Genomic DNA, 27217 nt, shown 5'->3' on the forward strand with positions numbered 1-27217 from the left:
TCCCTGTTAGGATTTTTCAGATATTGATGAACATCAAATGATGTCCGATGTTTGCACAGACATTACATGAATTCCTAAAGAATTACATAAATACAGTAAGAAGTATATTTCCATTTTAAAAGTATACATTTATCACAGTATCATTAACTTTGTATTTGTCAGTGTTCTTTCAAATGTAAAATTTATTGAGTTTGTAATTGTTGTGTCATCGTTCCAAGTATCATGCAGAATTAAATTGGAGTCCAAGGCAAAACGATCCTTAAAGTTCCAATTTAATAAGTCAGACATCTTAGCACCTCTGTGGGATCCCAATTCTGGAAGTTACATCGGATTCCCAACCAATTGAAAGTTCATGATCTTGTCCCCATACTGACAAACCCATCACATGGTCCAACCTTCTTCCACGCTGCCATCTCTACCCAGCTGGTTCCGGTCAGGTGCAGAGGTGCGAAGACAAAAGATGACCTTGGACTTCTAGAAAAGAATGACAACAAAACATTCCACAATTCTACTCCTTTCTATTCCCCCCTTCCAATTACTACAACAATGAAACAGCATAATGAAATAAGAGAGTGTGTGGCAGGCCAAAGATCCTAAAAGGAATATAACTGCAGGCCTGACATCTTCTAAGCTTAACTGCATTTAGAAAAAGATGACCATTATTTGAGTATATTCCTCTGCAAAGACTTTAAGCAATAAATTAGATTATTTGAACCTTGGTGTGTGGAGCTGTTTTTTTCCCCCCTGTCTGATATTAATCTCCACTCCTACAATTGTTCTCTGGGGAACAATGGGAAACATCAGAATGCCATATGATGTAAAAGCAGAAGCAGAAACAGCATCTGACCATGCAACAGTAGATGTTATGCTCCACAATTTGTGCAATCTATTCCCTTTGAGAATGTTCCAAATAATACAAAAGATGCAGAATTTGTCCATCCAATATCTGTCAATTTCAAACAGAACCCGGCAGGAGCCATTTCTCAGTTGTCACATACTGTGGAGATGTGTGTGTGTGTTTGTGTACCGGTAGCGGAAATTTTGAGGTGTTTGGGAATCGGTAAATACTACTTCTGACTGTCCCTGTCCCCATCTATTCTCTGCCTCCTGAGTCACAGCTGATCAGGAGGAAATGGGCATTTTACATTAACCTTCCAATGGAGTGGTGTGGGAATAGAAATTTTACAGTGCCCTTCCCCTGCTACACCCACCAAGCCATGCCCACACAGCCATACCCATAGAATCAGTAGTAAAATAATTTGAATCCCACCACTGCTAGGTGTTGTGACTCAGCAGTTATGCTTAGAGATTTTTCAGCATACAAAATTCAGTGTAGTGATTCAGCAGTTCTGCTGAGAGCTTTTTCAGGATCAAGAGTCATTAGGCAGCTGGGAGTGGTTAGAGGCCGGTTTGGAGATAAAAGGAGAGATGCTGCCACGCCCCAGTTGCTGGAGTCAACATACGTTCATTCATTCCTTCGTGTGTTCCGTGTCTGGTACAATATTGCTGGCTTATTACTCGTGATTATGGCTGTTACATTTGGAGAAATGCTTTGATATTTTCATGTAAAACTGTTCCGTGAAGACTTCGGAAGAAGTGCATCTTGCTTGTAAGGATTTATTTTGGAATTCTTATCAGAGTTTTGTTTACGTTATTTTCTGGGCTTGAGGCCAGTTTGAACTGAAAAACTGATAAAAAGTCCTCTTTAGCCTTGTTTGTCTGCGTTTGTTAACGAGCCGTTCAAGGGGGGGGGGTCAGAACAGATTGACTCCAGCCAGATAAGCCTCCATTTCATTAAATATGGAGCAATTGCATGCTGCCCAGACGCAGCTCGCACAGCAGATGGCTGTCCTATCGGACCAAATTCAGCAGTTGCAGAGAGCTGCAAGAAACCCCCCCCCCCAGCCAAGGAGGAAGTGCCCAATTGCCCTGCCAGATAAATATAATGGAAGTTTGTCAATGTTTAATGCTTTTCTGGGACAATGCCAGCTATTTATTAGTTTGAGAGCGGAAGACTTTCCCACTGATCGGACGAAGGTGGGATTCATGATACGTTTGCTCTCAGGCACGGCTGCTGGTTGGGCCACGCCCTTGTTAGTGCAACAGAGCCATCTGCTGGATGACTTTCAGGGCTTCTGCCAGCATTTCAAATGGATGTTTGAAGATCCAATCAAAGGGGAAACAGCTGCCAGAAGTTTGAAATCTTTGCAGCAGGGTACTGGGTCATTGCAAGAATTTGTGTCTGACTTCAGGCTACGTAGCCAAAATTCCACATGGAATGAACCTGCTTTAATGGACACGTTCCAGGAGGGATTGTCTGAGACCTTGCAGGCTGAACTGGCAAGGGTGGACAGGCCACCAACATTTGACATGTTGGTCCACCTGTGTCTCCGGATAGACGCCTGTCTGCAGAGGAGAAGGCGTCGCCAGGTATTCGAGGAAACCATCACCATGCCAGTTCAGCAAGAGACTGCAGTGGACTGGGAGGAGCCCATGGAGTTGGGTGCTGTCCGACCTCGGGTGTCACAGACAGAGATGGACAGACGGCGTGCGGAGGGGTTGTGTTTTTACTGCGGGGATCTTGGACATGTGGCAGGGAGCTGCCCCAAGAAGAACAGAAGGGTTGTGCATACGGCAGCCGTCCCTCAGCAACCCATGATCAAGTCGGACAACCAGCACGTTGGTATGGCTGTGTCACCCCATTCGCACAGGACAGCTTGCGTTCGGGTTCGAACCCAGTTTGAACTGAAAAACTGATAAAAAGTCCTCTTAAGCCTTGTTTGTCTGCATTTGTTAACGAGCCGTACAAGGGGGGGTGGGGTCAGAACAGCTAGGTATCTTAATGCTATGCAAAGGAGAGTGAACTGCAAATACTATGTATTGTAAAATAGAATATAAATTCCAAAAATCAGGTGTATTTGGTATAGCAAATTCCCCTCTGTACATTTTATTAGCAATTGTGCATTTCAAAAAGTATTTAAACATCATCTATCTTTTCTCTTATCAACAACAAAGTACTTATCTCCTACAGGAATCACCATATTTTCTGAACTAGGCAAAAGGGTCAAAGACTGCACAGGAGAATATTTCAATTCAACAACAATCAATGCACTTTGAACCCCAGGGTGATTGCCATAAGGATAATAACGGCTTTGTTTCAGAGTCCTTGCTACAGGTTTCCTCCCCTTTATTCTTCCCTGTCAGAATATGTGCTCAAATCCTGATGCAATTCAAGAAATGAATTGGCAATCTCAGGGGCATCCCAATACCCAATGATAGGTTTTCTGATTAGGTGCACTCTCAGATATAAATTTGAAGGAATCATGATGAAAGACAGAGACATTTTCAAGAGTTTGGATGTTGCTGCTCCTAGTATTCTTGATGAAAAAAATAGGGACGCTGAGCTGCCCTGCAAGTGATGCTTTCCTTGTTCCTCATGAGTGGTACCAACCTGGTGACCTCATCCTTGGAGGGATGACCTCCCACGTCTTTTACAACCTTTTTGGTATTGATTTTAAGGAATATCCTTCTCTAACACCTTATGACATACCAAAGTAAGGATGTTTTCATCTTTCCTAATCTTAATCTGTTTCCTCAAACTTGTTATGAGAGTATCAATATAGTAGTTATATCTTGTCCTTCTAGTTATGGGAGAATACATTTTATGGTTTTTTACTTGATTTTAAAGTACTTATAATATAATGTATAAAGCTTCAGTGGAAAAGATCTTCTGAATGACATTTGTAATATTTGTTTTAAATCTGTATCATCATTCTTAACAAAATATATACAATAAATGACTGATATATGATGGAATTGATTTTGTTGTACAAATTATCAGCATTTTAGTAAACTCATTACTTTCCTACTTTAATCAGAGAAAGAAATGTTAGCTATTCATACAGAAATGATGCAACCTTGCTTATGAGAATAATAAACTTCCTTTTTCAAATGGGGTATTTAAATCCTTTTGAAGTGTTATAATGAAGTTCTACCAGCACATCCTTGCCTTGGCCTTTGCTGTGAAGGAGCTCAATGAGGACTCCCAGATCTTACCCAATGTCACTCTGGGGTTCCATATCTATGACAGTTACCACAACCCAAGGATGACCTATCGTACCACTCTGGACCTGCCTTTCAAAACCCAGGAATTTGTCCCTAACTACAAATGTGACAGCCAGAAGAATCTCATGTCTATCATTGGGGGACTGGATTTTGTCACATCATCTTATATAGCTGAAATTATAGGATTCTTAAAGATTCCACAAGTAAGTTGTAAAGGGGTTTGGAATGGTTTATCTTAAGTTTGCATCTATTGTCTGCTCATGTGTTTTTGTGTTTGAAGCTAAAGTAGTCATTGACAGATAGGACATTGTAGCAGATAATTTTATGTACTACACTTAGGTCCGATGAAAGGGGCACAGGGGGCCCTCGCGAGCTCTATTTTCAGCTGCGAGAACATGCTCCAGCATGATGAAAGCTAAAATATAGGTTGGGAGGGCCAGGCTGAGGCACCAGGCGCTAGTCCTTCACTGTTTCCAGGGAAGCCCTGTGGTCCAGATCTAAGAACTCCCCAGGCTCCATCCAGCCCCTGCACCTTGAGTTTGACATCCCTGATCTAGTGTATATGATTGAAATATTTCCCCCCAAATTGTGTCTATATCATTTGGGAAATGCCAGGAGAACAATTTTCCTTGGATATATTTTAAATGAAAACAAATAGAAAAATTAAATTTGAACAAAAGTCTCATTAAAATTCTACTGGACTTTCTTTTAGCTGACTTGTGTTGCATCACCTCACGAGGAATTTCAGACCAGTAAGCTCTCTTCACTTTATTTCATGGTCCCCAAAGAGGACCAGCAGTACATTGGGATCATCCAACTGCTTCATCATTTCAGGTGGATGTGGATTGGGATAATTTCTGTTCTTAATAACAGTGGAGAAAAATTCTTACAGAAAATGCAGCCCTTACTTTCACAGAATGGAATATGTTCAGCATTCATAGAAAGGCTTGATCCAATACTCCACTTGGAAAACTTGGAAGAAACTTATCTAGGAATGTTCATTACTTCGATTAATATGTTGAGTAGCAAATCCAATGCATTTCTTGCCTATGGAGAATCCTGGACAATTATGTGGCTAAGACTTGTAATATTTTTGTCACATCCTGAAAGCAGGAAAACTGCCTTATTTGGAAAGGTGTGGATCGTGACTGCAATGATTGATTTTGCACTAACAGGCGTTCAAATCAGTTCGGATCTCAAGATGTTCCATGGGGCTCTTTCCTTCACCATTCATTCAACAGCTGTTGTAGGTTTCAGGGAATATTTTCAGTCCATCAAACCTCTTTTAGACTCCGGAGATGGGTTTCGACAGGATATTTGGGAACAGTCATTTGACTGTTCATTTCTAAAGTCACATTTACAAGAAATACACAGTAGGAGATGCACCCATCCTGAAGAAACCATCTTTGGATCGAGCCGTTCTTAACAATTATCATCCATTCTCCAACCTCCCCTTTGTGGGGAAGGTTGTTGAGAAGGTGGTGGCCTTCCAGCTCCAGCGGTCCTTTGAGGAAGCTAGTTATCTTGACCCATTCCAGTCCGGCTTCAGGCCTGGCTACAGCACAGAAACCGCTTTGGTTGCATTGACCGATGACCTCTGGAGAGCCAGGGACGGAGGCCATGCCTCTATCCTGGTTCTCCTTGACCTCTCCGCTGCTTTCTATACCATCGACCATGGTATCCTTCTGCGACGACTGCGGGAGGTGGGGGTGGGAGGCACTGATTTGCAGTGGTTCTCCTCTTACCTCTCGGACAGGTTGCAGTCGGTGTTAGTTGGAGGGCAGAGATCGACCCCTAGTCCCCTAACATATGGGGTGCCGCAGGGTTCGGTCTTGTCCCCCCTACTTTTCAATATCTACATGAAACCGCTGGTCGAGATCATTCGGCGGCACGGGATAAGATACCACCAGTATGCGGACGATACCCAGTTGTATCTGTCCGCCCCGTGCCAACTCAATGAAGTGGTGGATGTGATGAACCAGGGCCTTGAAGCTGTTAGGGACTGGATGAGGGCTAACAAGCTTGTGCTCAACCCAGATAAGACCGAGTGGCTATTGTGTTTCCCTCCCACTAATTTGGCAAGTGTTCCATCTCTCAGGCTGGGGGGTCAAACACTACACCCCTCAGACAGGGTCCGCAACTTGGGAGTCCTCCTGGATCCACAGCTGACTTTTGACCACCATTTGTCAGCTGTGACCAGGGGGGCATTTGCCCAGGTTTGCCTGGTGCACCAGTTGCGCCCCTAACTGAACCGGGAGGCCCTCACAACAGTCATTCATGCCCTTGTGACCTCTAGGCTGGAGTACTGCAATGTGCTCTACATGGGGCTGCCCTTGAAGAGTATTCGGCGACTTCAGCTAGTCCAGAATGCGGCCGTGCGAGTGATTGTGGGTGCACCTCGGTTCACCCACATAACACCTATCCTCCGCGAGCTGCACTGGCTACCTGTCGATCTCCGGGTACGCTTCAAGGTGCTACTTGTCACCCATAAAGCCCTTCATGGTAGTGGATCTGGGTACTTGAGAGACCACCTACTGCCAATTACCTCCACGCGACCAATTAGATCACATAGATTAGGCCTCCTCCGAGTTCCATCTGCCGGTCAGTGTCGACTGGCAACCAGGAGGAGAGCCTTCTCGGTAGTAGCTCCGACCCTTTGGAATGATCTCCCCGTGGAGATTCGTACCCTCACCACCCTCCAGACCTTCCGCACAGCCCTTAAAATCTGGCTATACCGTCAGGCCTGGGGCTAAAGATTGTAACTCACCCGAATGGTATGAATGTTGTGTTTTTTAATTATGTATTGTTCTCACGTGTTAAATGTTTGTTTCCCCCCCCCCTTGAGTTGTAAGCCTCCCTGAGTCCCCCTAGGGGAAAGGGCGGCATATAAATAAACTTTCATAACTCATAACTCACTGAGGAGATGAAGCTGGAGGATCTTCCTGCACCTCTGTTTGAAACGGAAATGACTGGCCAAAGCTACAGCGTCTACAATGCTGTTTATGCTGTGGCTCATGCTTTGCAGGCTCTAAACATGTTGAGGTTCAATAGGAGGAAAACCATGATGAGTAAAAACCCTGATCTTCCACAGCTACAGCCTTGGCAGGTATTCCATTTGCACTGGAGGCTTCTTTTATTTCAATCAGCAGTTTGAAATAAAATTACCTTTGGATCCTATTGTGGAAACTCTTAATATGTTCTGCATGTGTTGAAAAAAAAAAAAAAGAAATATAACCCTTTCTTGCCAGAAATTAGTTGGGGAAAAATTGCCTTCAGAAATTCTGGCTGCTCCATAATAGCAGATATTTACAATGCAAATAGAATAGAATAGAATAGAATAGAATAGAATAGAATAGAATAGAATAGAATAGAATAGAATAGAATAGAATAGAATAGAATAGAATAGTTGAATGGGACCTTGGAGTTCTTCTTGTCCAACCCACTGCTTAGACAGGAAACCCTACACCACTTCAGAGAAATGGTCCTGATTTAATCCCTCTGTTTATGCAGCCTAGAACTGGGATGGATTTTTTGGGCAGTTGCTGCACACTGCTGGCTCATATTTAAATGGTTGTCCACCAGGACTCCAAAATCACTCTAACAATTAGTACTATTGAGCAAGGTGCCACATATACAGTACCTGTATTTATTATTTCATGCCTAAATGTAGAACCTTACTTTTTTCACCATTGAATTTCATTTTATTAGATAGCACCCAATCTTCTTGAGTGTTAGCTATTCCTGCCAGTTTGGTGTCATCTACAAATTTGATGAGTTCCACATCTGTTCCCCCCTCCAAGTCATTGATGAAGATGTTGAAGACTACTGGGCCTAAAACAGAACCTTAGGGTACCCCACTGCATACTTTCCTTCATGTAGATGAAATTCCATTGACGACTACACATTGAGTGCAGTTGGTCAGTCAGTTATGAATCCATCTGATGGGGATGCTGTCTAACCCACATTTTTGTACTTCATCTAGTAATAGGTTATGGTCAACTTCATCAAATGCCTTACTGAAGTCCAAGTATATCAACTAATTTTGTCACTTTGCCAAAGAATGCAACAAGATTAGTCTGGCATGATCTCTTTTTGACAAAACCATGTTGGCGTTTGGTTTTTACTTTGTGAGGTTCTAGTTTTTTGCTGATTCATTGCTTGATTATCTTTTTCAGAACCTTCCCTGATAGTGAGGTCAGGCTAATAGGTCTGTGGTTTGCTGGATCTATATTTTTCCTTTTTTGAAGATAGGAACTACATTAGCTCTTTTCCAGTCCTCTGGCTGTTCCATGGTGCTCTAGGATCTTTGAAAGATATAGTTCAGTGGTTCTGCTATCTCATCTGCCAGTTCCTTCATAACTTTCTGGTGTAATCTCTCCAGTCCTGGTGATTTGAACTCAGTTAGGGTAGACAGGAGCTCACATACCATTTTCTTCCCTATTTTAACTTGTGTTCCTAATCTGTTTTTTGTGGGGTTGTTTTTGATAGGTTGGATTGTTGTTTGTCTTTGTGTAAAGACACTGGCAAAAAACAAGTTGAGTAGTTTTGCTTTCTCCCTGCTGATTGCAACTTTGTGACACTTTTTCTCAGCAATGGAGCAATTGTTTCCTTGTCTTTTTTCTTGTTTTTAACATATTGGAAGATGCTTTTTTGCTCACAAGCTGTTTATTAAATATCCATTTGTTTCAAATGTTGTAGGATCTTCTCATTGAGCTGGCTTTTTACTAGACATCATTCAAGGTAACTTGCATCTGTGTTATATAGTTCAGTATAAAATAGATACCACAAATGAAGATTCTAGCCTTGGAGTTCTGATTTGCTTGAGCTTATTAGTTGGAACCTGGACTGTATCCCTTGCACAGCTGGAAGCTCTGGTGCTACATTGTCTGTTGCAGAGGAGTCACAGTAGCCACAAAGATCCTTTTTTAAAAAGCAACTGGACTGTTGTTGTTTTTTGGTGTTTTTTTTTGAGGAAGATGAAATTTTGCTTCCAATAGAGGAAAATTAATTGGTTCTGGCAGGATGGTTGAACCATGAAGGGATTCGTTCTGACATGATGGAGAAATGTTTGGCAAGATCAAATTTTCTTTGGAGTTATCTGGTCTTAGCATGATCCCCGAGAGTTCTTGCAAGGTTCAGAGGAGAACCTGTTGTGATTTTAGATGGTTCTTACTTCTCTCCCTCCCTCCCTTCCTTCGTTCCTCCCTCCCATCCTTCCTGACAGCTTTTAATTCACTGCACATAATGTCATAAAAATAATCTCTCCACAGCTTTCACACAACTCCATCTGAATCTCTGAGGAAATTCTCAAATATATATTAGCATCAATCACTTGGAAGTTGACCTTTTGAGCCCATAATCATACTTTGGGGAAAGATATGGTATTACACTAGATGGCTTCCTTCCCCTGTTGGGATTCCTCTCTGAATTTTGCTGTTATATTGGTACTTTAGCTCCGCATGAGATTAGTCAAGTTTAATTAACCAGGTGAAAATTTGGTCTTCCTGAAATTTTGCTCTTCCACGTGATACATGACTGGCTTCCTCATATGTTCCCGAATTGACTATATCATGTCTATCTAACCAAGCCTTGAATGTACTACGAATCACCTTAATTTATTTTCACAGAAGCACAGACATTGCCTCTATTTGAAATAGGGAAAATTAAACTGAGGGACAGATAAAGATGTCAAAGGAAAGATGCTACCAAGAACTCAGCAAGTATTAGGGATGATTTCTAAAACTGTTCTTAAATGCTGTAACAGTTCAAATACTTAACCACTAAAGCCCCTCCAGCAGTTTCCTCTGCCACTGCTTTCATCATTTGCTTGAGCCCTATTTCATAATCTTCTCCCAGTTCTTAAGTATATTGTTAAGTAACTGAAAATTTAAATTTAGGGAATGCTAAGGAAAATGCTACTTCCTCATGGCTAACATAAGTAACCTACTATTGTGGAAAAAAATAGAGGCATCAGTTCCCATCTAGGGGGATCTGGGAGCAAACCATGGAAATAATTATTTCAGGCACTGGCAAAATATTTAGGTATTGGACGTGATATTATGCAGTTTATGATGAACCGGTAGCGGAAACTTTGAGTCATTTGCGAATCAGTAAATACTACTTCTGACTGGCCCTGTCCCCATCTATTCTCTGCCTCCCGAGTCACAGCTAATCAGGAGGAAATGGGGATTTTACATTAACCTTCCAATGGAGTTGTGTGGGAATAGAAATATTACAGTATCCTTCCACTGCGACACCCACCAAGCCAGGCCAACCAAGCCATGCTCATAGAATAGCTAGTAAAATAATTTGAATCCCACCACTGTTAGGCATCTTAATCCTATGCAAAGGAGAGTGAACTGCAGCTATTATTTATTGTAAAACAGAATATAAATTCCAAAAGTCAGGTGTATTTGGCATAGCAAATTCCCCTCTGTACATTTTGTTAGCAATTGTGCATTTCAAAAAGCATTTAAACATCATCTATCTTTTCTCTTATCAACAACGAAGCAATTATCTCCTAAAGGAATTACCATATTTTTTGAATTAGGAAAAAAATGTCAAAGACTGCACAGGAGGATATTTCAATTCAGCAACAATCAATGCTTTTTGAACCCCAGGGGGATTGGCACAGCTTTGTTTCAGAGTCCTTCCCACAGGTTTCCGCCCTTTTATTCTCCTCTGTCAGAATATGTGCTGAAATCCTGATGCAATTCAGGAAATGAATTGGCAATCTCAAGGGCATCCTAATAGACAATGATACGTTTTCTGATTAGGTGCATTCTCAGATATAAATTTGAAGGAATCATGATGAAAGACAGAGACATTTTCAAGAGTTTGGATGTTGCTGTTCCTAGTATTCTTGATGAAGAAAATAGGGACGCTGAGCTGTCCTGCAAGTGATGCTTTCCTTATTCCTCATGAGTGGTACCAACCTGGTGACCTCGTGATTGGAGGGATGACGTCCCACATCTATTACACCCTTTTTGGTATTGATTTTAAGGAATATCCTTCTATAGCATCTTATGACATACCATTGTAAGGATTTTTTCCTCTTTTCCTAATCTTAATCGTTTCCTCTAATTTTATTATGAGAGTATCAATATAGGGGTTATATCTTGTCCTTTTAGTTATGAGAGAGTACACTTTTTGGTTTTTTACTTGATTTTAAAGAACTTGTAATATAATGTATAAAGTTTCACTGGAAAACATCTTCTGAATGACATTTGTAATATTTGTTTTAAATCTATATTATCATTCTTAACAAAATATATAGAATAAATGACAGATATATGATAAAATTGATTTTGTTTTACATGTGTTGTTGTACAAATTATTCAGCATGTTAGAAAACCCATTACTTTGATACTTTAATCAGAGAAAGAAATATTAGTTATTCATACAGAAATGATGCAACCTTGCTTATGAGAATAATAAATTTCTTTTTCCAATGAGATATTTAAATCTTTTGCAGTATAATAATGAAATTCTACCAGCACATTCTTGCCTTGGCCTTTGCTGTGAAGGAGATCAATGAGGACTCCCAGATCTTACCCAATGTCACTCTCGGGTTCCATATCTATGACAGTTACAACAACCCAAGGATGACCTATCGTGCCATTCTGGACCTGCTTTTTAAATACCAGGAATTTGTCCCAAACTACAAATGTGATAGCCAGAAGAATCTTAAGGCTATCATTGGTGGACTGGATTTTTCCACATCATCTTATATATCTGAAATTATAGAATTCTTAAAGATTCCACAAGTACGTTCTAAAGGGGTTTAGAAGAAAATTCTTAATCTTATTGTTGTTATGGAATAATTTATACACATAAAAAATTAGGCTTAGGTTTGCGTTAATAAGTGTTGGAATGTTCTGCATGGCTTAATGTCAAATATTTAGCATTGTTATTTGAAACTACCATGCCAGTTACACAAAGTGAATATCAGGAATAGCTATTATATGAATATTTGAATTTCTTTGCTAAAATAATTGATTTTATTTTTTATTTTTTTATTTTGTGAAGCATGGATTAGATAACATATGTAAGCATAAACAGGATTATAATACATGAAATGGATATGAATAAAAAAGGATCATTAGGACACGGACAGTAGGCTCGCTGATGCCTTTATGCACGAACCATTTCAGACCTCTTAGGAAAGGGGAGAGGTTGATAGTAGACAGTCTAAGGTTAAAGCTTTGCGGATTTCGAGAATAAACCACAGAGTCAGGTAGTGCATTCCGGGCATGGACAGTTCTGTTGTCATATTTTCTGAAATCGAGTTTGGAGCATTTTACCTTAAGTTTGCATCTATTGTGTGCTCATGTGTTTTTGTGTTTGAAGCTGAATTAGTCATTGACAAGTGGGACATTGTAGCAGATAATTTTATGTACTACACTTAGGTCCGACCAGAGGGGCACAGGGGGCTCTCGCGAGCTCTATTTTCGGCTGCGAGAACATCCTCCAGCATGCTGAAAGCTAAAATGGAGGTTGGGAGAGCCAGGCCGAGGCACTAGGGGCTAGTCCTTCACTGTTTCCAGGGAAGCCCTGTGGGCCAGATCTAAGAACTCCCCAGGCTCTATCCAGCCGCTGGGCCTTGAGATTGTCACCCCTGATCTAGTGCATATGATTGAAATATTTTCCCCAAAATTGTGTCTATATTCTTTAGGAAATGCTAGGACAACAATTTTCCTTGGATATATTTTAAATGAAAACAAATGGAAAAATTAAATTTGAACAAAAGTCTCATCAGAATTCAACTGGACTTTCTTTTAGCTGACTTGTGTCGCATTACCTCAGGAGGAATTTCAGACCAGTAAGCCCTCTTCACTTTATTTCATGGTTCCCAAAGAGGACCAGCAGTACATTGGGATCATCCAACTCCTTCACCATTTCAGGTGGACATGGATTGGGATATTTTCTGTTCTTAATAACAATGGAGAAAAATTCTTACAGAAAATGCAGCCCTTACTTTCACAGAATGGAATATGTTCAGAATTCATAGAAAGGCTTGATCCAACAATACACTTTGAAAACGCGGAAGAAACCTATTTACAAGTTTTCATTACTTCAATTAATATGTTGAATAGCAATTCCAATGCATTTCTTGTCTATGGACCATCCTGTGTAATTATATGGCTAGGATTTGTTATATTTATATCAGATCCTGAAAGAATGGAAACTGCCTTAATTGGGAAGGTGTGGATCGTGACTGCAATGATTGATTTTGTACTATCAGGCGTTACAATCACTTCGGATCTCAAGATGTTCCATGGGGCTCTTTCTTTCACCATTCATTCAACAGCTGTTGCAGGTTTCAGGGAATTTCTTCAGACAATTAATCCTCTTTCAGACTCCAGAGATGGGTTTCGACAGGATATTTGGGAACAGTCATTTGACTGTTCATTTCCAAAGTCAGAGTTACAAGAAATACACAGTAGGAGATGCACTGAGGAGATGAAGCTGGAAGATCTTCCTGCACCTCTGTTTGAAATGGAAATGACTGGCCAAAGCTACAGCGTCTACAATGCTGTTTATGCTGTGGCTCATGCTTTGCAGGCTCTAGACATGTTGAGGTTCAATAGGAGGAAAACCATGATGAGGAAAATCCCTGATCTTCCACAGCTACAGCCTTGGCAGGTATTCCATTTGCACTGGAGGCTTCTTTTATTTCAATCAGCAGTTTGAAATAGAATTACCTTTGGAACCCATTGTGGAAACTCTTAATATATTCTGCATGGGTGGAAAAAAATAGAAATAGAGCCCTTTGTTGACAGTAATTAGTTGAGGAAAAATTGCCTTCAGAAATTCTGGCTGCTCCATAACAGCAGATATTTACAATGCAAATAGAATAGAATAGAATAGAATAGAATAGAATAGAATAACAGAGTTGAAAGGGACCTTGGAGTTTTTCTAGTCCAACCCACTGCTTAGACAGGAAACCCTACACCACTTCAGACAAATAGTTATCTAATCTCTAATCTACCCAATTCCTACAACCGTTCTTCATATATTTTAGTTTCCAGTCCCCTAATCATCTTTATTGTTATTCTCTGCACTCTTTCTAGAGTCTCAGCATCTTTTTTTTTACATTGTGACAGTCAAATAAGAATGCAGTATTCCATGTATGGGGTTACGAAGGCAATTTAAAGTGGTATTAACTGTTCAAGTGGTCCTGATTTAATCCCTCTGTTTATGCAGCCTAGAACTGGGTTGGATTTTTTTGGCAGTTGCTGGACACTGCTGGCTCATATTTAAATGGTTGTCCACCAAGACTCCAAAATCCCTCTAACAATTAGTACTATTGAGCAAGGTGCCACATATACAGTACCTGGGTTTTTTTTCATGCCTAAATGTAGTACCTTACTTTTTTAACCGTTGAATTTCATTTTATTAGTTAGCGCCCAATGTTCAAGTCTGTCAAGATCTTTCAGTATCTTGAGCCAATCTTCTTGAGTGTTGGCTATTCCTGCCAGTTTGGTGTCATCTGCAAATTTGATGAGTTCCATATCTGTTCCCCCCTCCAAGTGATTGATGAAGATGTTGAAGACTACTGGGCCTAAAACAGAGCCTTTGGGTACCCCACTGCATACTTTCCTTCATGTAGATGAAATTCCATTGACGACTACACATTGAGTGCAGTTGGTCAGTCAGTTATGAATCCATCTGATGGTGTTGCTGTCTAACCCACATTTTTCTACTTTATCTAGTAGTAGGTTATGTTCTACTTCATCAAATGCCTTACTGAAGTCCAAGTATATCAACTAATTTTGTCACTTTGCCAAAGAATGAAACAAGATTAGTCTGGCATAATCTCTTTTTGACAAAAGTATGTTGGTTTTTGGTTTTTTCTTTGTGGGCTTCTTGTTTTTGCTGATTCATTGCTTGATTATCTTTTCCAGAATCTTCCCTGATATTGAGGTCAGGCTGATAGCTCTGAGGTTTCCTGGATCTATATTTTTCCATTTTTGAAGATAGGAACTACATCAGCTCTTTTCCAGTTCTCTGGCGGTTCCATAGTGCTGTAGGATCTTTGAAAGACATAGTTCAGTGGTTCTGCTATCTCATCTGCCAGTTCCTTCATAACTTTCTGGTGTAATCTATCCAGTCCTGGTGATATGAACTCATTTAGGGTACTCAGGTGCTCATATACAATTTTTTCCCCTATTTTAACATGTGTTCCTAATCTTTTTTTTATGGGGTTGTTTTTGATAGGTTGGATTGTTGTTTCTCTTTGTGTAAAGACAGTGGCAAAAAAAACCCCAAATTGAGTAGTTTTGCTTACTCCCTCTTGATTGTACCTTCTTGACACTTTCTCCCAGCAATGGAGCAATTGTTTCCTTGTCTTTTTTCTTGTATTTAACATATTGGAAGAAGCTTTTTTTGGTCACAAGCTGTTTATTAGACAGCCATTTGTTTGAAATGTTATAGGATCTTCTCATTGAGCTGGCTTATTACTAGAAAACATTCAAGGTATCTTGCATCTGTGTTATGTAGTTCAGTATAAAATAGATACCACAAATGATAAATAATATTTAATAAATCAGCATAACTTGAACAATAATAGTTAAAAGGATAATTTATATTACTTTTTGTTATCTCTTCAAAAAGTAATCAATTCTCCAGCTAAGTGACTAACTTAGTTTTCTGTCTCTTTGGGATATTTAGAGGCATAGTAGGCCCTTTTTAAATGTAGCATGCATAGTATGAAACAACCTTATATTTGCAACAGTCTCTATCAGATTCTAACTCTCATTTATCTAATAAAGAAAGTTTCTGTCTCAAATTCTAAAATCTGGAAATTAACCAGACCTCAGACTCTGAAACAGCTTTGTACCAATGAGTAAATATTATACATTATCTATCTTGAATTAGTTTTGTTAATAAATGGATAAAGTGATATAATTCCAAAAGGCTATTTTCTTTCCGATTCTCTGCATTGTTATATTTCCTTAAAATAATATCAAATAAATCAAAGAGTTGACATATATATTTCCATTTAATATTGATTATAAAATTTCTAAGTTTAGGTATTTAATAATAGTTATTGTATAGGGCAGAATGAGTGAATGTAACATGGATATCTTTTTGTCTTCTCTATTACGTTGCTTTTAATTCCCTCTCTCTTTTATTCCCTTTCAATTAGCTCCATTCATTTCTTCAAGGCATTTCTTTTAACAATTCAGCTGGGGAGAGAGTGTTTCTGAATGAGAAAGGGGAAGCAACTGGTGGATTCGACATCACCAACTTGATCACTTTTCCAAATAGATCCTTTCAGAGAGTTAGAATTGGAAAGCTGGATCTAAAGGCTCCAAAAGGGAAGGAATTATGGGTTGATGAAAATGTGATTGTTTGGAATCTAGCTTTTAACCAGGTACCTAATTAGTGAATCAACCATGCCTTAATCCATGATGATTCCATTTTCAGCCTAGTCCCTTTCAAAATCTGATTTCTCATTTTTAAAAGAAACGAAGGCATATTCTTTTCAAATGCTGTTGATGATCAAGCACTCATTGAATTGGAAAAAAATGATATTGCAGTGTAAAAGCATTGTTTGCATGTTTGGTGTGCATTTACAAAAGATTGTCAACATGTCATGATTTTATTTTCTGATGAAATCAGAAGCCTTTGGGAATTGAAATGTAATTCTCTTCCATAAAGGAGATAAATTACAAACTTTTTGAAATATCTCCAATTTCAAAATATTTTATCTTTATCATCAGGTTCTTCCACTTTCTCGATGCAATGACCCTTGTTTCCCTGGATCCTGGAAGAAAGGGATTGAGGGTTATCAGTTCTGCTGCTATGACTGTGTTCCATGTCCAGAAGGGAAGATTTCAAATCAAAATGGTAGGGTAGAAAATCTACCATTTTTCATTAGACTCAAGCAAATTTTAACAAACTATTTCAATGAATAACATTAATAAGATAATTTTCAGTAATATGCAATGCCTTGATGAAAAAATATCCTTGATTTTCCTTCCAGATATGGATGATTGTTTTGAATGTTCAGAAGATCATTATCCAAATAAAGAAAAGAATGGATGTAAACTGAAACTGCTGGTTTTCCTAACTTTTGAAGAACCCTTAGGAATTGGTTCAGCCTCAGCAGCTCTTGCTTTCTTCTTCTGGACCTCTTGGATTCTTGGAATTTTTATTAAGAACAAAGATACACCCATTGTCAAAGACAACAACAGGTCCCTCACCTACACCCTCCTTGTCTCTCTTCTGCTCTGTTTTCTCTCCTCTTTGCTCTTCCTCAGCCAGCCTGGAAAAGTGACCTGCCTTCTCCGACAATCAATGTTTGGCATCACCTTCTCGGTGGCCATTTCTAGTGTACTGGCCAAAACAACCACTGTAGTTGTTGCTTTCATGGCCACTAAACCTGGATCTCAGATGAGGAAATGGGTGGGGAAAAGATTGGCCTTTTCTATTGTACTCTCATGCTCTTTCTTCCAAGTATGTATATGTATTGTTTGGTTGTCGACATCTCCCCCATTCCCAGAGTTGGACATGCATTCACAGCCCCAAGAAATGATTTTACAGTGCAATGAGGGGTCAGCTTTCTTCTTCTACTGTGTCTTGTGCTACATGGGTATCTTGGCCATCGCCAGCTTTATTGTGGCTTTCCTTGCCCGTAAATTACCTGACAGCTTTAACGAAGCCAAGTTCATCACCTTCAGCATGTTGGCCTTTTGCAGTGTGTGGATCTCCTTCTTTCCAGCCTATCTGAGCACAAAAGGCAAAGCCATGGTAGCTGTGGAGGTCTTCTCCATTTTGGTCTCCAGCGCTGCATTATTGGGATGCATATTCCTCCCAAAATGCTACATCATTGTTTTCCGTCCCGACCTCAACCACAGGGAGCAACTCATAAAGAGAAATTAATTTCTGGCTCCTGTGAAGCTGTGAAGAATTGCTGAAAATATTACTAGAATGACTAATACCTATATTTAACATATAAGTGATAGGGGCAGAAGGGCATTTCTGTCAAAGAAAGATTTGTTCAAGATGTTTATGATTATTTAGATTTATTATTTTTCTCCATTTCAAAATCTGTGCTCATACTTCTTCATTTTCCCCATTTCCCAAGATTCTTTAACCTGATGCTTTCTCCTTTTCATCACGTGTATTGAACTTGATTTTGGTCGTCTAAGTTTCTTATTCCCTGTTAGGTTTTATCAGATTTGATGAACATGAAATGATATCCCATGTTTGCAGAGACATTACATGAATTCCTAAAGTATTACATAAATACAGGAAGAAGTATATTTCCATTTAAAAAACATAAATTTATCAAAGTATCACTAACTTTGTATTAGTCAGTGTTCTTTCAAATGTGAAATTTATTGAGTTTGTAATTCTTGTAAGCTTAACTGCATCTTAGAAAAGCATGACCATTATTTGATTATATCCCTCTGCAAAGACTTCAAGCAATAAATTAGTTTATTTGAACCTTAGTGTGTGCAGCTGTTTTTTTCTCCTGTCTGATATTAATCTCCACTCCTTCAATTGTTTTCTGGGGAACAATGGGAAACATCAGAATGCCAAATGATGTAAAAGCAGAAGCAGAAGCAGCAGATGCAACAATAGATGTTATGCTCCACAATTTATGGTTTCTATTTCCTTTGACAATGTTCCAAATAATACAAAAGATGCAGAATTTGGTGCATCCAATATCTGTCAATTTCAAACTCAACCTGGCAGGAGCCATTTCTCATTTCTCAGTTGCCAGATACTGTTGAGATGTCTGTGTGGGGGTGGGGGGGAGAAGTTTGAATGTCTTGCCAGAAAAAGCACCAATCTTTCTCTTTGGAACCAAGGTCATCTCCATAGATGTCAGAATATGTAGAATGGAAGTACGAAAGTAGCCCCCCCCCCAAATCATTTAATTGGACAATTTGACCAGTTACATTTGGGGAGGGAATGATTTTCTTTTTTACTTATGCAGAAACCCTGGGAAATATTTAGGAATATTGAGGAAGATTCCAGCCTTGGAGTTCTGATTTGCTTGAGCTCATTAGTCAGAACCTGGAAAGTATCCCTGGGACAGCTGGAAGATCTGGTGCTATAGTTTCTATTGCAGAGGAGTCACAGTAGCCACAAAGATGCTTTTTTAAAAGCAACTGGACTGAGTTTTTTTCTTTAAGGAAGCTGAAATTTTCCTTCAAATTTAATCAAATTTTCTTCGGTCATCTGGTCTTAGCACAATCCCCGAGAGTTCTTGCAAGGTTCTGTAGACAACCTGTATTTTTTTATGGAGTTCTTCCTTCTCTCCCTCCCTCCCTTCCTTCATTCCTCCCTCCCTTCCTCCTTGATAGCTGATATTTCACTGCACAGCCCTAATGAATCTCATAAAAATAATGTTTCCACAGCTTTCATACAGGTACCTCTAAATCTCTGAGGAAATTCTCAAAACTCAATATATATAAGCATCAATCACTTGGAAGTTGAACTTTTGAGCCCACAATCATACTTTGGGAGAAGATATGGTATTCCAACAAGATGGCTTCCTTCCCCTATTGGGATTCCTCTCTAAATATTGCTGTTTCATTGGTACTTTAGCTCTGCATAATATTAGTCAAGTTTAGGGAACCAGGTGAAAATTTGGTCCTCCTGAAATTTTGCTCTTGCACATGATACATGACTGGCTTCCTTATATGTTCAATAATTGGCTACATTATGTCTATGTAACCAAGCCTTGAATGTACTATGAATCACCTTATTTTTTTTTCAGAGAAGCACACATGGCCTACATGGGTATCTTGGCCATTGCCAGCTTTATTGTGGCTTTTCTTGCACGTAAATTACCTGACAGCTTTAATGAAGCCAAGTTCATCACCTTCAGCATGTTGGCCTTCTGCAGTGTGTGGATCTCCTTCTTTTCAGCCTCTCTGAGCACAAAAGGAAAAGCCATGGTAGCTGTGGAGGTCTTCTCCATCTTGGTCTCCAGTGCTCCATTACTGGGATGCATATTCCTGCCAAAATGCTACATCATTATTTTGCGGCCTGACCTCAGGGAACAACTTATTAAGAGAAATTAGTTTATCATGATACTGCCTCAGAGACATTGCCTAAAAAGAAATAGAAAGAATGTTGTCTGTAGGAAAAATAATACTATATATGTTATAGGAACAGATTTATTGTGATTGTCAATTGCAAAAAAAATGCTCACGTTGATATGTTTTCACCATTTTCCTGGATTCTTTAACCAAGTCCTTTCTTCTTTTTAACCCCTCCATTGAATTTGATTTTGGTCATCTAGGTTTCTTGTTCCCTAAAGAGCTGGCTTTATAGGCTTCACCATGATTACAATTGTATAAATACCTACTGTCCTTCTAAACATTCCAAAACAAGTAGAAACAATACTTCACAAAATTTAAAAGTTGGTCCAATTATGTGGTCCCTGCTGCTAATAGCAGTAATCCAGCATACTGTACTTTTAACCCTATATATCACCAGACACCTTCACATTCCATTAATCTTATGAGCTGAGTGGCTAAAACTTCCCATCCTATATAGACTGCAGGCTGTAACTCTGTCTTTTATAGCTCCAACTTGCCAATTTGTCCAAGTACAAACAGCAGATCAGAAGATCTATTGCAGTCACTGGTAGGACACTGCAAAGGGACAAAAAACAAGTTACCAGTTAAATACTTAGTTTTTCCTGAAGTTTTTTCGGGAAGAAAAAGCAGTCCCTCTTCCACATAGATACTACATCTTTGCTATGGACCCAGTCATGGAGGTGGGTGGAGCTAAAATTCCCATTGAGATATAGCACCACATGTCAATTAAGAGATGCCCCAGTGCTTATTTACCTGGATCAAAGCACAGAAAATCCTCAACCAGTTTTTAGGGGCAACCAAAGGATGACCTCCAAGCAGCCCCACCAGATAATATATCTTCAGTTTCATTAGGGCTCTTGAAGCCAAGGACAGAACAGTAGTCCCCCCCCATCTTTGAGAAGGGAAGTTTATTAACTTTGCCATGATGACTAAAGAGCAAACCATGAGAAATGGCTGTTGGAATTAGATATGTCTAGTTTAATGAAAAGAAGGACTGGGGTGAGATTATAGCAGTGTCCCAATCACTAAGGGGTTGCCATAAGGAAGATGGGGGTTAACCTATTTCCAAAGCACCACAAGGCAGAACAAGAAGCAATGGATTGAAACTAATCAAGGAAAGGACCAAGCTAGAACTAAGGAGAATTTTCCTGACAGGACAATTAAACAGTGGAATGACTTTGTCAGAATATTCATGAACTGGCAGATACATGGTAACAAGGTTAGCCAATTTATAGGCAATGCAACTGGGTCAATGCAATTTGGTGACTGAGAGCCATGCCAGATGGCTTGGAGCCTGGGCGTGACTTACCTATGCAGCTCTGAGTCTGTGCAAGGGAACTGATCTAGTCTACTATCTGGGCTCTTCTCTGCTGTACTCTGCCTGTGGTTGTACTTATTTTCAATCTCTTCTCTTTACCATGTTGGATGAACCATTGTTGGTATTGTATATGTACTTATGTGTTATATTGTATATAAAGAGAAGTTAATGAATCCTGCTGAATCCTGTCTGTGCTTTCTGGATGTGATTTTTTGCAGCAAACTCTGACAGACTTGCCTTCAAAAACTTTATGTGATCCAATACTGGAAGTTTTTAAGAAGAGATGGAGAACCATATACATGAAATGGTACAGAATTTCCTGCCTGAGCAGGGGTTGGACTAGAAAATCTCCAAGGTCCCTTCCAACTCTGTTATTCTGTAGAAATGATTAAGGTGGAATATAGTGTAAAAATTAAAATAAAATAATAAAATAAAAAGTGAAATAAAATCTGGGGTGGAATGTGAGAAAGATTAAAAGATGAAACATCTCTGATAAACTTGCAATCCAAATTCCACCCAGTTTTTACCCACACTGTCAGTTTGCACAAGGAGATGTCATTTCCATGGCATCAATAATAGGTTGACTGTTATGCTTTATTAGAATTCCCAAGAATAATCAGCCTAAATTCCTTGGAGTAGACTCAGCCAGCTGCATCAATTCAGCAGAAGGCTGTTTTAAAAAAAACACACAAAAAAACCCTGTGCTTTCCTTGAATTGAACTTCTTGGCTAGGTCCACTCTGTCAATCCTGAAGTCATTTTGGGGCGTCTTCATTGCTGCCACAGTAGGGCTGGCTGGAGCTGTGGGAACAGGAGTGGGAGATAGAGACAGATGGGGACTTATAGCCAGAATAAAATTCTTTCTTCTGGGAACTAAGGACATTCTCTCCAGATGCAGGGGAGGCCTGGATGGAAACCAACTGTAGTTGGGACGGTGACCGGATTGGACCATGTGATGGACATATGGACTGGGGCAAGAGTCGGCAACATTAAACCTCAGATAGGGTCCGCAACTTGGGAGTCCTCCTGGATCCACAGCTGAGTTTTGATCACCACCTATCAGCTGTGACCATGGGGGCATTTGCCCAGGTTCGCCTGGTGCGCCAGTTGCGGCCCTACCTGAATCGGGAGGCTCTCACGACAGTCACTCGAGCCCTTGTGATCTCTAAGCTGGAATACTGCAATGTGCTCTACATGGGGCTACCCTTGAAGAGCACCCGGAGACTTCAGCTAGTACAGAACGCGGCCGCGCGAGTGATTGTGGGCGCACCTCGGTTCGCCCACATAACACCTATCCTCCGCGAGCTGCGCTGGCTACCTGTAGATCTCCGGGTGCAATTCAAGGTCTTACTTACCACCCATAAAGCGCTCCATGGTAGTGGATCTGACTATCTGAGAGACCGCCTCCTGCCAATAACCTCCCTGCGTCCCATCAGATCGCATAGAGCGGGCCTCCTCCGTATTCCATCCGCCAGTCAGTGCCGACTGGCGACCACCCGGAGGAGAGCCTTCTCAGTTGCTGCTCCGACGCTATGGAACAATCTCCCCGTGGAGATCCGTACCCTGACCACAGTCCAGGCCTTCCGCACAGCCCTCAAGACCTGGCTAGCCCGTCAGGCCTGGGGATAATTCTCTTGCCCCTCCCGAATGCTGAGTGAATGTTGTGTTTTAGCACTTTTTGTTATTTCACTTTTCTTTTTGTGTATTTTGTCTTTCACTCCCCTTCCCTCATTATTGTAAGCCGCCCTGAGTCCCCTCAGGGAAAAGGGCGGCCTATAAATGTTAAATAAAATACAAAATACAAAAAATACAAACACTTAAAGAGCCACAAAGGTTGTAACCAGAAGCCCTCTGATCAATTCTGGAACCAATCATAAGTCCAGTTCCACCACAAAGTCTCCTATCATAATGTCCTTTTTCCTCTGCCAACCTGAAGTCCGGTTATCCTACCATAGAGTCTCCTCCTAGTATGACGTCCTTTTTCCTCTACCTGTCCTAACTGAATACCCTATCAATTGTGGAAGCGACGGTAACAGGGAGCTGCAACAGAGGGATGAAAGAGCCACATGCAGCTCCAGAGCTGTGGGTTGCCGATCTCTGGTCTGAGGGAAAGAGCTTTTAATTTGGGTGGGCAAAACCATAGTACTTTCAGAGTCAGGTTTTCACTAAACGTGCCAATATGACATGCCTAATAAATTTGGAGTTTGAGAAGCACCTTGGCCTCGGAGTTTTGATTGTGTTGGGTCTGTTACTTGGAACCCTGACGCACACTTTCTGGGATATTTCACTATCTGAATTTTGATCTGCTGGATGGGGAAAAACTGTAGATTGATCAACCATAGGGAGCAACTCAAAAAGAGAAATTCATTAATTAATTAGTGATCGGGGCAGAGGGGCATTTCTGTCAAAGAAAGATTTGTGTAGGATGTTTATGATTATTGAGATTTATTATTTTTCCCATTTCAAAATCTGTGCTCATGCTTCTTCACTTTCCCCATTTCCCAGGATTCTTTAACCTAATGATTTCTCCTTTTCATCACGTACAGTGAACTTGATTTTGGTCATCTAAGTTTCTTATTCCCTGTTAGGATTTTTCAGATATTGATGAACATCAAATGATGTCCGATGTTTGCACAGACATTACATGAATTCCTAAAGAATTACATAAATACAGTAAGAAGTATATTTCCATTTTAAAAATATACATTTATCACAGTATCATTAACTTTGTATTTGTCAGTGTTCTTTCAAATGTAAAATTTATTGAGTTTGTAATTGTTGTGTCATCGTTCCAAGTATCATGCAGAATTAAATTGGAGTCCAAGGCAAAATGATCCTTAAAGTTCCAATTTAATAAGTCAGACATCTTAGCACCTCTGTGGGATCCCAATTCTGGAAGTTACATCGGATTCCCAACCAATTGAAAGTTCATGATCTTGTCCCCACACTCACAAACCCATCACATGGTCCAATCTTCTTCTTCCACGCTGCCATCTACACCCAGCTGGTTCCGGTCAGGTGCAGAGGTGCGGAGACAAAAGATGACCTTGGGCTTCTAGAAAAGAATGACAACAAAACATTCCACAATTTTACTCCTTTCTATTCCCCCCTTCCAATTACTACAATAATGAAACAGCATAATGAAATAAGAGAGTGTGTGGCAGGTCAAAGATCCTAAAAGGAATATAACTGCAGGCCTGACATCTTCTAAGCTTAACTGCATTTTAGAAAAAGATGACCATTATTTGAGTATATTCCTCTGCAAAGACTTTAAGCAATAAATTAGATTATTTGAACCTTGGTGTGTGGAGCTGTTTTTTTTCCCTGTCTGATATTAATCTCCACTCCTACAATTGTTTTCTGGGGAACAATGGAAAACATCAGAATGCCATATGATGTAAAAGCAGAAGCAGAAACAGCAGCTGACCATGCAACAGTGGATGTTATGCTCCACAATTTGTGCAATCTATTCCCTTTGAGAATGTTCCAAATAATACAAAAGATGCAGAATTTGTCCATCCAATATCTGTCAATTTCAAACAGAACCCGGAAGGAGCCATTTCTCAGTTGTCACATACTGTGGAGATGTGTGTGTGTGTGTGTTTGTGTACCGGTAGCGGAAATTTTGAGGTGTTTGGGAATCGGTAAATACTACTTCTGACTGTCCCTGTCCCTATCTATTCTCTGCCTCCTGAGTCACAGCTGATCAGGAGGAAATGGGCATCTTACATTAACCTTCCAATGGAGTGGTGTGGGAATAGAAATTTTACAGTGCCCTTCCCCTGCTACACCCACCAAGCCATGCCCACACAGCCATACCCATAGAATCAGTAGTAAAATAATTTGAATCCCACCACTGCTAGGTGTTGTGACTCAGCAGTTATGCTTAGCGATTTTTCAGCATACAAAATTCAGTGTGGTGATTCAGCAGTTCTGCTGAGAGCTTTTTCAGGATCAAGAGTCATTAGGCAGCTGGGAGTGGTTAGAGGCCACTTTGGAGATAAAAGGAGAGATGCTGCCACGCCCCAGTTGCTGGAGTCAACATACGTTCATTCATTCCTTCGTGTGTTCCGTGTCTGGTACAATATTGCTGGCTTATTACTCATGATTATGCCTGTTACATTTGGAGAAATGCTTTGATGTTTTCATGTAAAACTGTTCCGTGAAGACTTCGGAAAAAGTGCATCTTGCTTGTAAGGATTTATTTTGGAATTCTTATCAGAGTTTTGTTTATGTTATTTTCTGGGCTCGAGGCCAGTTTGAACTGAAAAACTGATAAAAAGTCCTCTTTAGCCTTGTTTGTCTGCGTTGGTTAACGAGCCGTGCAAGGGGGGGGGTCAGAACAGATTGACTCCAGCCAGATAAGCCTCCATTTCATTAAATATGGAGCAATTGCATGCTGCCCAGACGCAGCTCGCACAGCAGATCCCTGTCCTATCGGACCAAATTCAGCAGTTGCAGAGAGCTGCAAGAAACCCCCCCCCCAGCCAAGGAGGAAGTGCCCAATTGCCCTGCCAGATAAATATAATGGAAGTTTGTCAATGTTTAATGCTTTTCTGGGACAATGCCAGCTATTTATTAGTTTGAGAGCGGAAGACTTTCCCACTGATCGGACGAAGGTGGGATTCATGATACGTTTGCTCTCAGGCACAGCTGCTGGTTGGGCCACGCCCTTGTTAGTGCAACAGAGCCATCTGCTGGATGACTTTCAGGGCTTCTGCCAGCATTTCAAACGGATGTTTGAAGATCCGATCAAAGGGGAAACAGCTGCCAGAAGTTTGAAATCCTTGCAGCAGGGTACTGGGTCATTGCAAGAATTTGTGTCTGACTTCAGGCTACGTAGCCAAAATTCCACATGGAATGAACCTGCTTTAATGGACACGTTCCAGGATGGATTGTCTGAGGCCTTGCAGGATGAACTGGCAAGGGTGGACAGGCCACCGACGTTGGACGTGTTGGTCCACCTGTGTCTCCGGATAGACGCCTGTCTGCAGAGGCGAAGGCCTTGCCAGGTATTCCAGGAAACCACCAGCATGCCAGGTCAGCAAGAGACTGCAGTGGACTGGGAGGAGCCCATGGAGTTGGGTGCTGTCCGACCTCGGGTGTCACGGGCAGAGATGGACAGACGATGTGCGGAGGGGTTGTGTTTTTACTGCGGGGATCTTGGACATGTGGCAGGGAGCTGCCCCAAGAAGAACAGAAGGGTGGTGCGGACGGCAGCCGTCCCTCAGCAACACACGATCAAGTCGGACAACCAGCACGTTGGTGTGGCCGTGTCACCCCGTTCGCACAGGACAGCTTGCGTTCGGGTTCGAACCCAGTTTGAACTGAAAAACTGATAAAAAGTCCTCTTAAGCCTTGTTTGTCTGCATTTGTTAACGAGCCGTACAACTTGTTATGAGAATTAGGCGTTATATCTTGTCCTTCTAGTTATGGGAGAATACATTTTATGGTTTTTTACTTGATTTTAAAGTACTTGTAATATAATGTATAAAGCTTCAGTGGAAAAGATCTTCTGAATGACATTTGTAATATTTGTTTTAAATCTGTATCATCATTCTTAACAAAATATATACAATAAATGACTGATATATGATGGAATTGATTTTGTTGTACAAATTATCAGCATTTTAGTAAACTCATTACTTTCCTACTTTCATCAGAGAAAGAAATGTTAGTTATTCATACAGAAATGATGCAACCTTGCTTATGAGAATAATAAACTTCCTTTTTCAAATGGGGTATTTAAATCCTTTTGAAGTGTTATA

General features: G+C 40.4%; 2 protein-coding genes across 2 annotated transcripts; both read left to right on the top strand.

Annotated features, from left to right (window-relative positions):
- Positions 1-3983: 3983 nt before the first annotated feature.
- On the top strand, positions 3984-8580 carry LOC148046779 (vomeronasal type-2 receptor 26-like). Its single transcript, XM_087714949.1, has 4 exons — positions 3984-4268; positions 4778-5404; positions 6989-7171; positions 8554-8580. Exons 1-4 carry the CDS (start codon positions 3984-3986, stop codon positions 8578-8580), a joined length of 1122 nt encoding a protein of 373 aa, XP_087571075.1.
- Positions 8581-11546: 2966 nt separating this feature from the next.
- Positions 11547-17955, top strand: LOC148046780 (vomeronasal type-2 receptor 26-like). Its single transcript, XM_087714950.1, has 5 exons — positions 11547-11831; positions 13027-13197; positions 13630-13710; positions 16794-16920; positions 17057-17955. Exons 1-5 carry the CDS (start codon positions 11547-11549, stop codon positions 17953-17955), a joined length of 1563 nt encoding a protein of 520 aa, XP_087571076.1.
- The last annotated feature ends 9262 nt before the right edge of the window (positions 17956-27217 follow it).

Source organism: Thamnophis sirtalis, unplaced genomic scaffold, assembly GCF_051295495.1.
Source record: "Thamnophis sirtalis isolate CommonGarterSnake01/CBP01778 unplaced genomic scaffold, rThaSir2_p1.2 scaffold_4, whole genome shotgun sequence".
Taxonomy (NCBI): domain Eukaryota; kingdom Metazoa; phylum Chordata; class Lepidosauria; order Squamata; family Natricidae; genus Thamnophis; species Thamnophis sirtalis.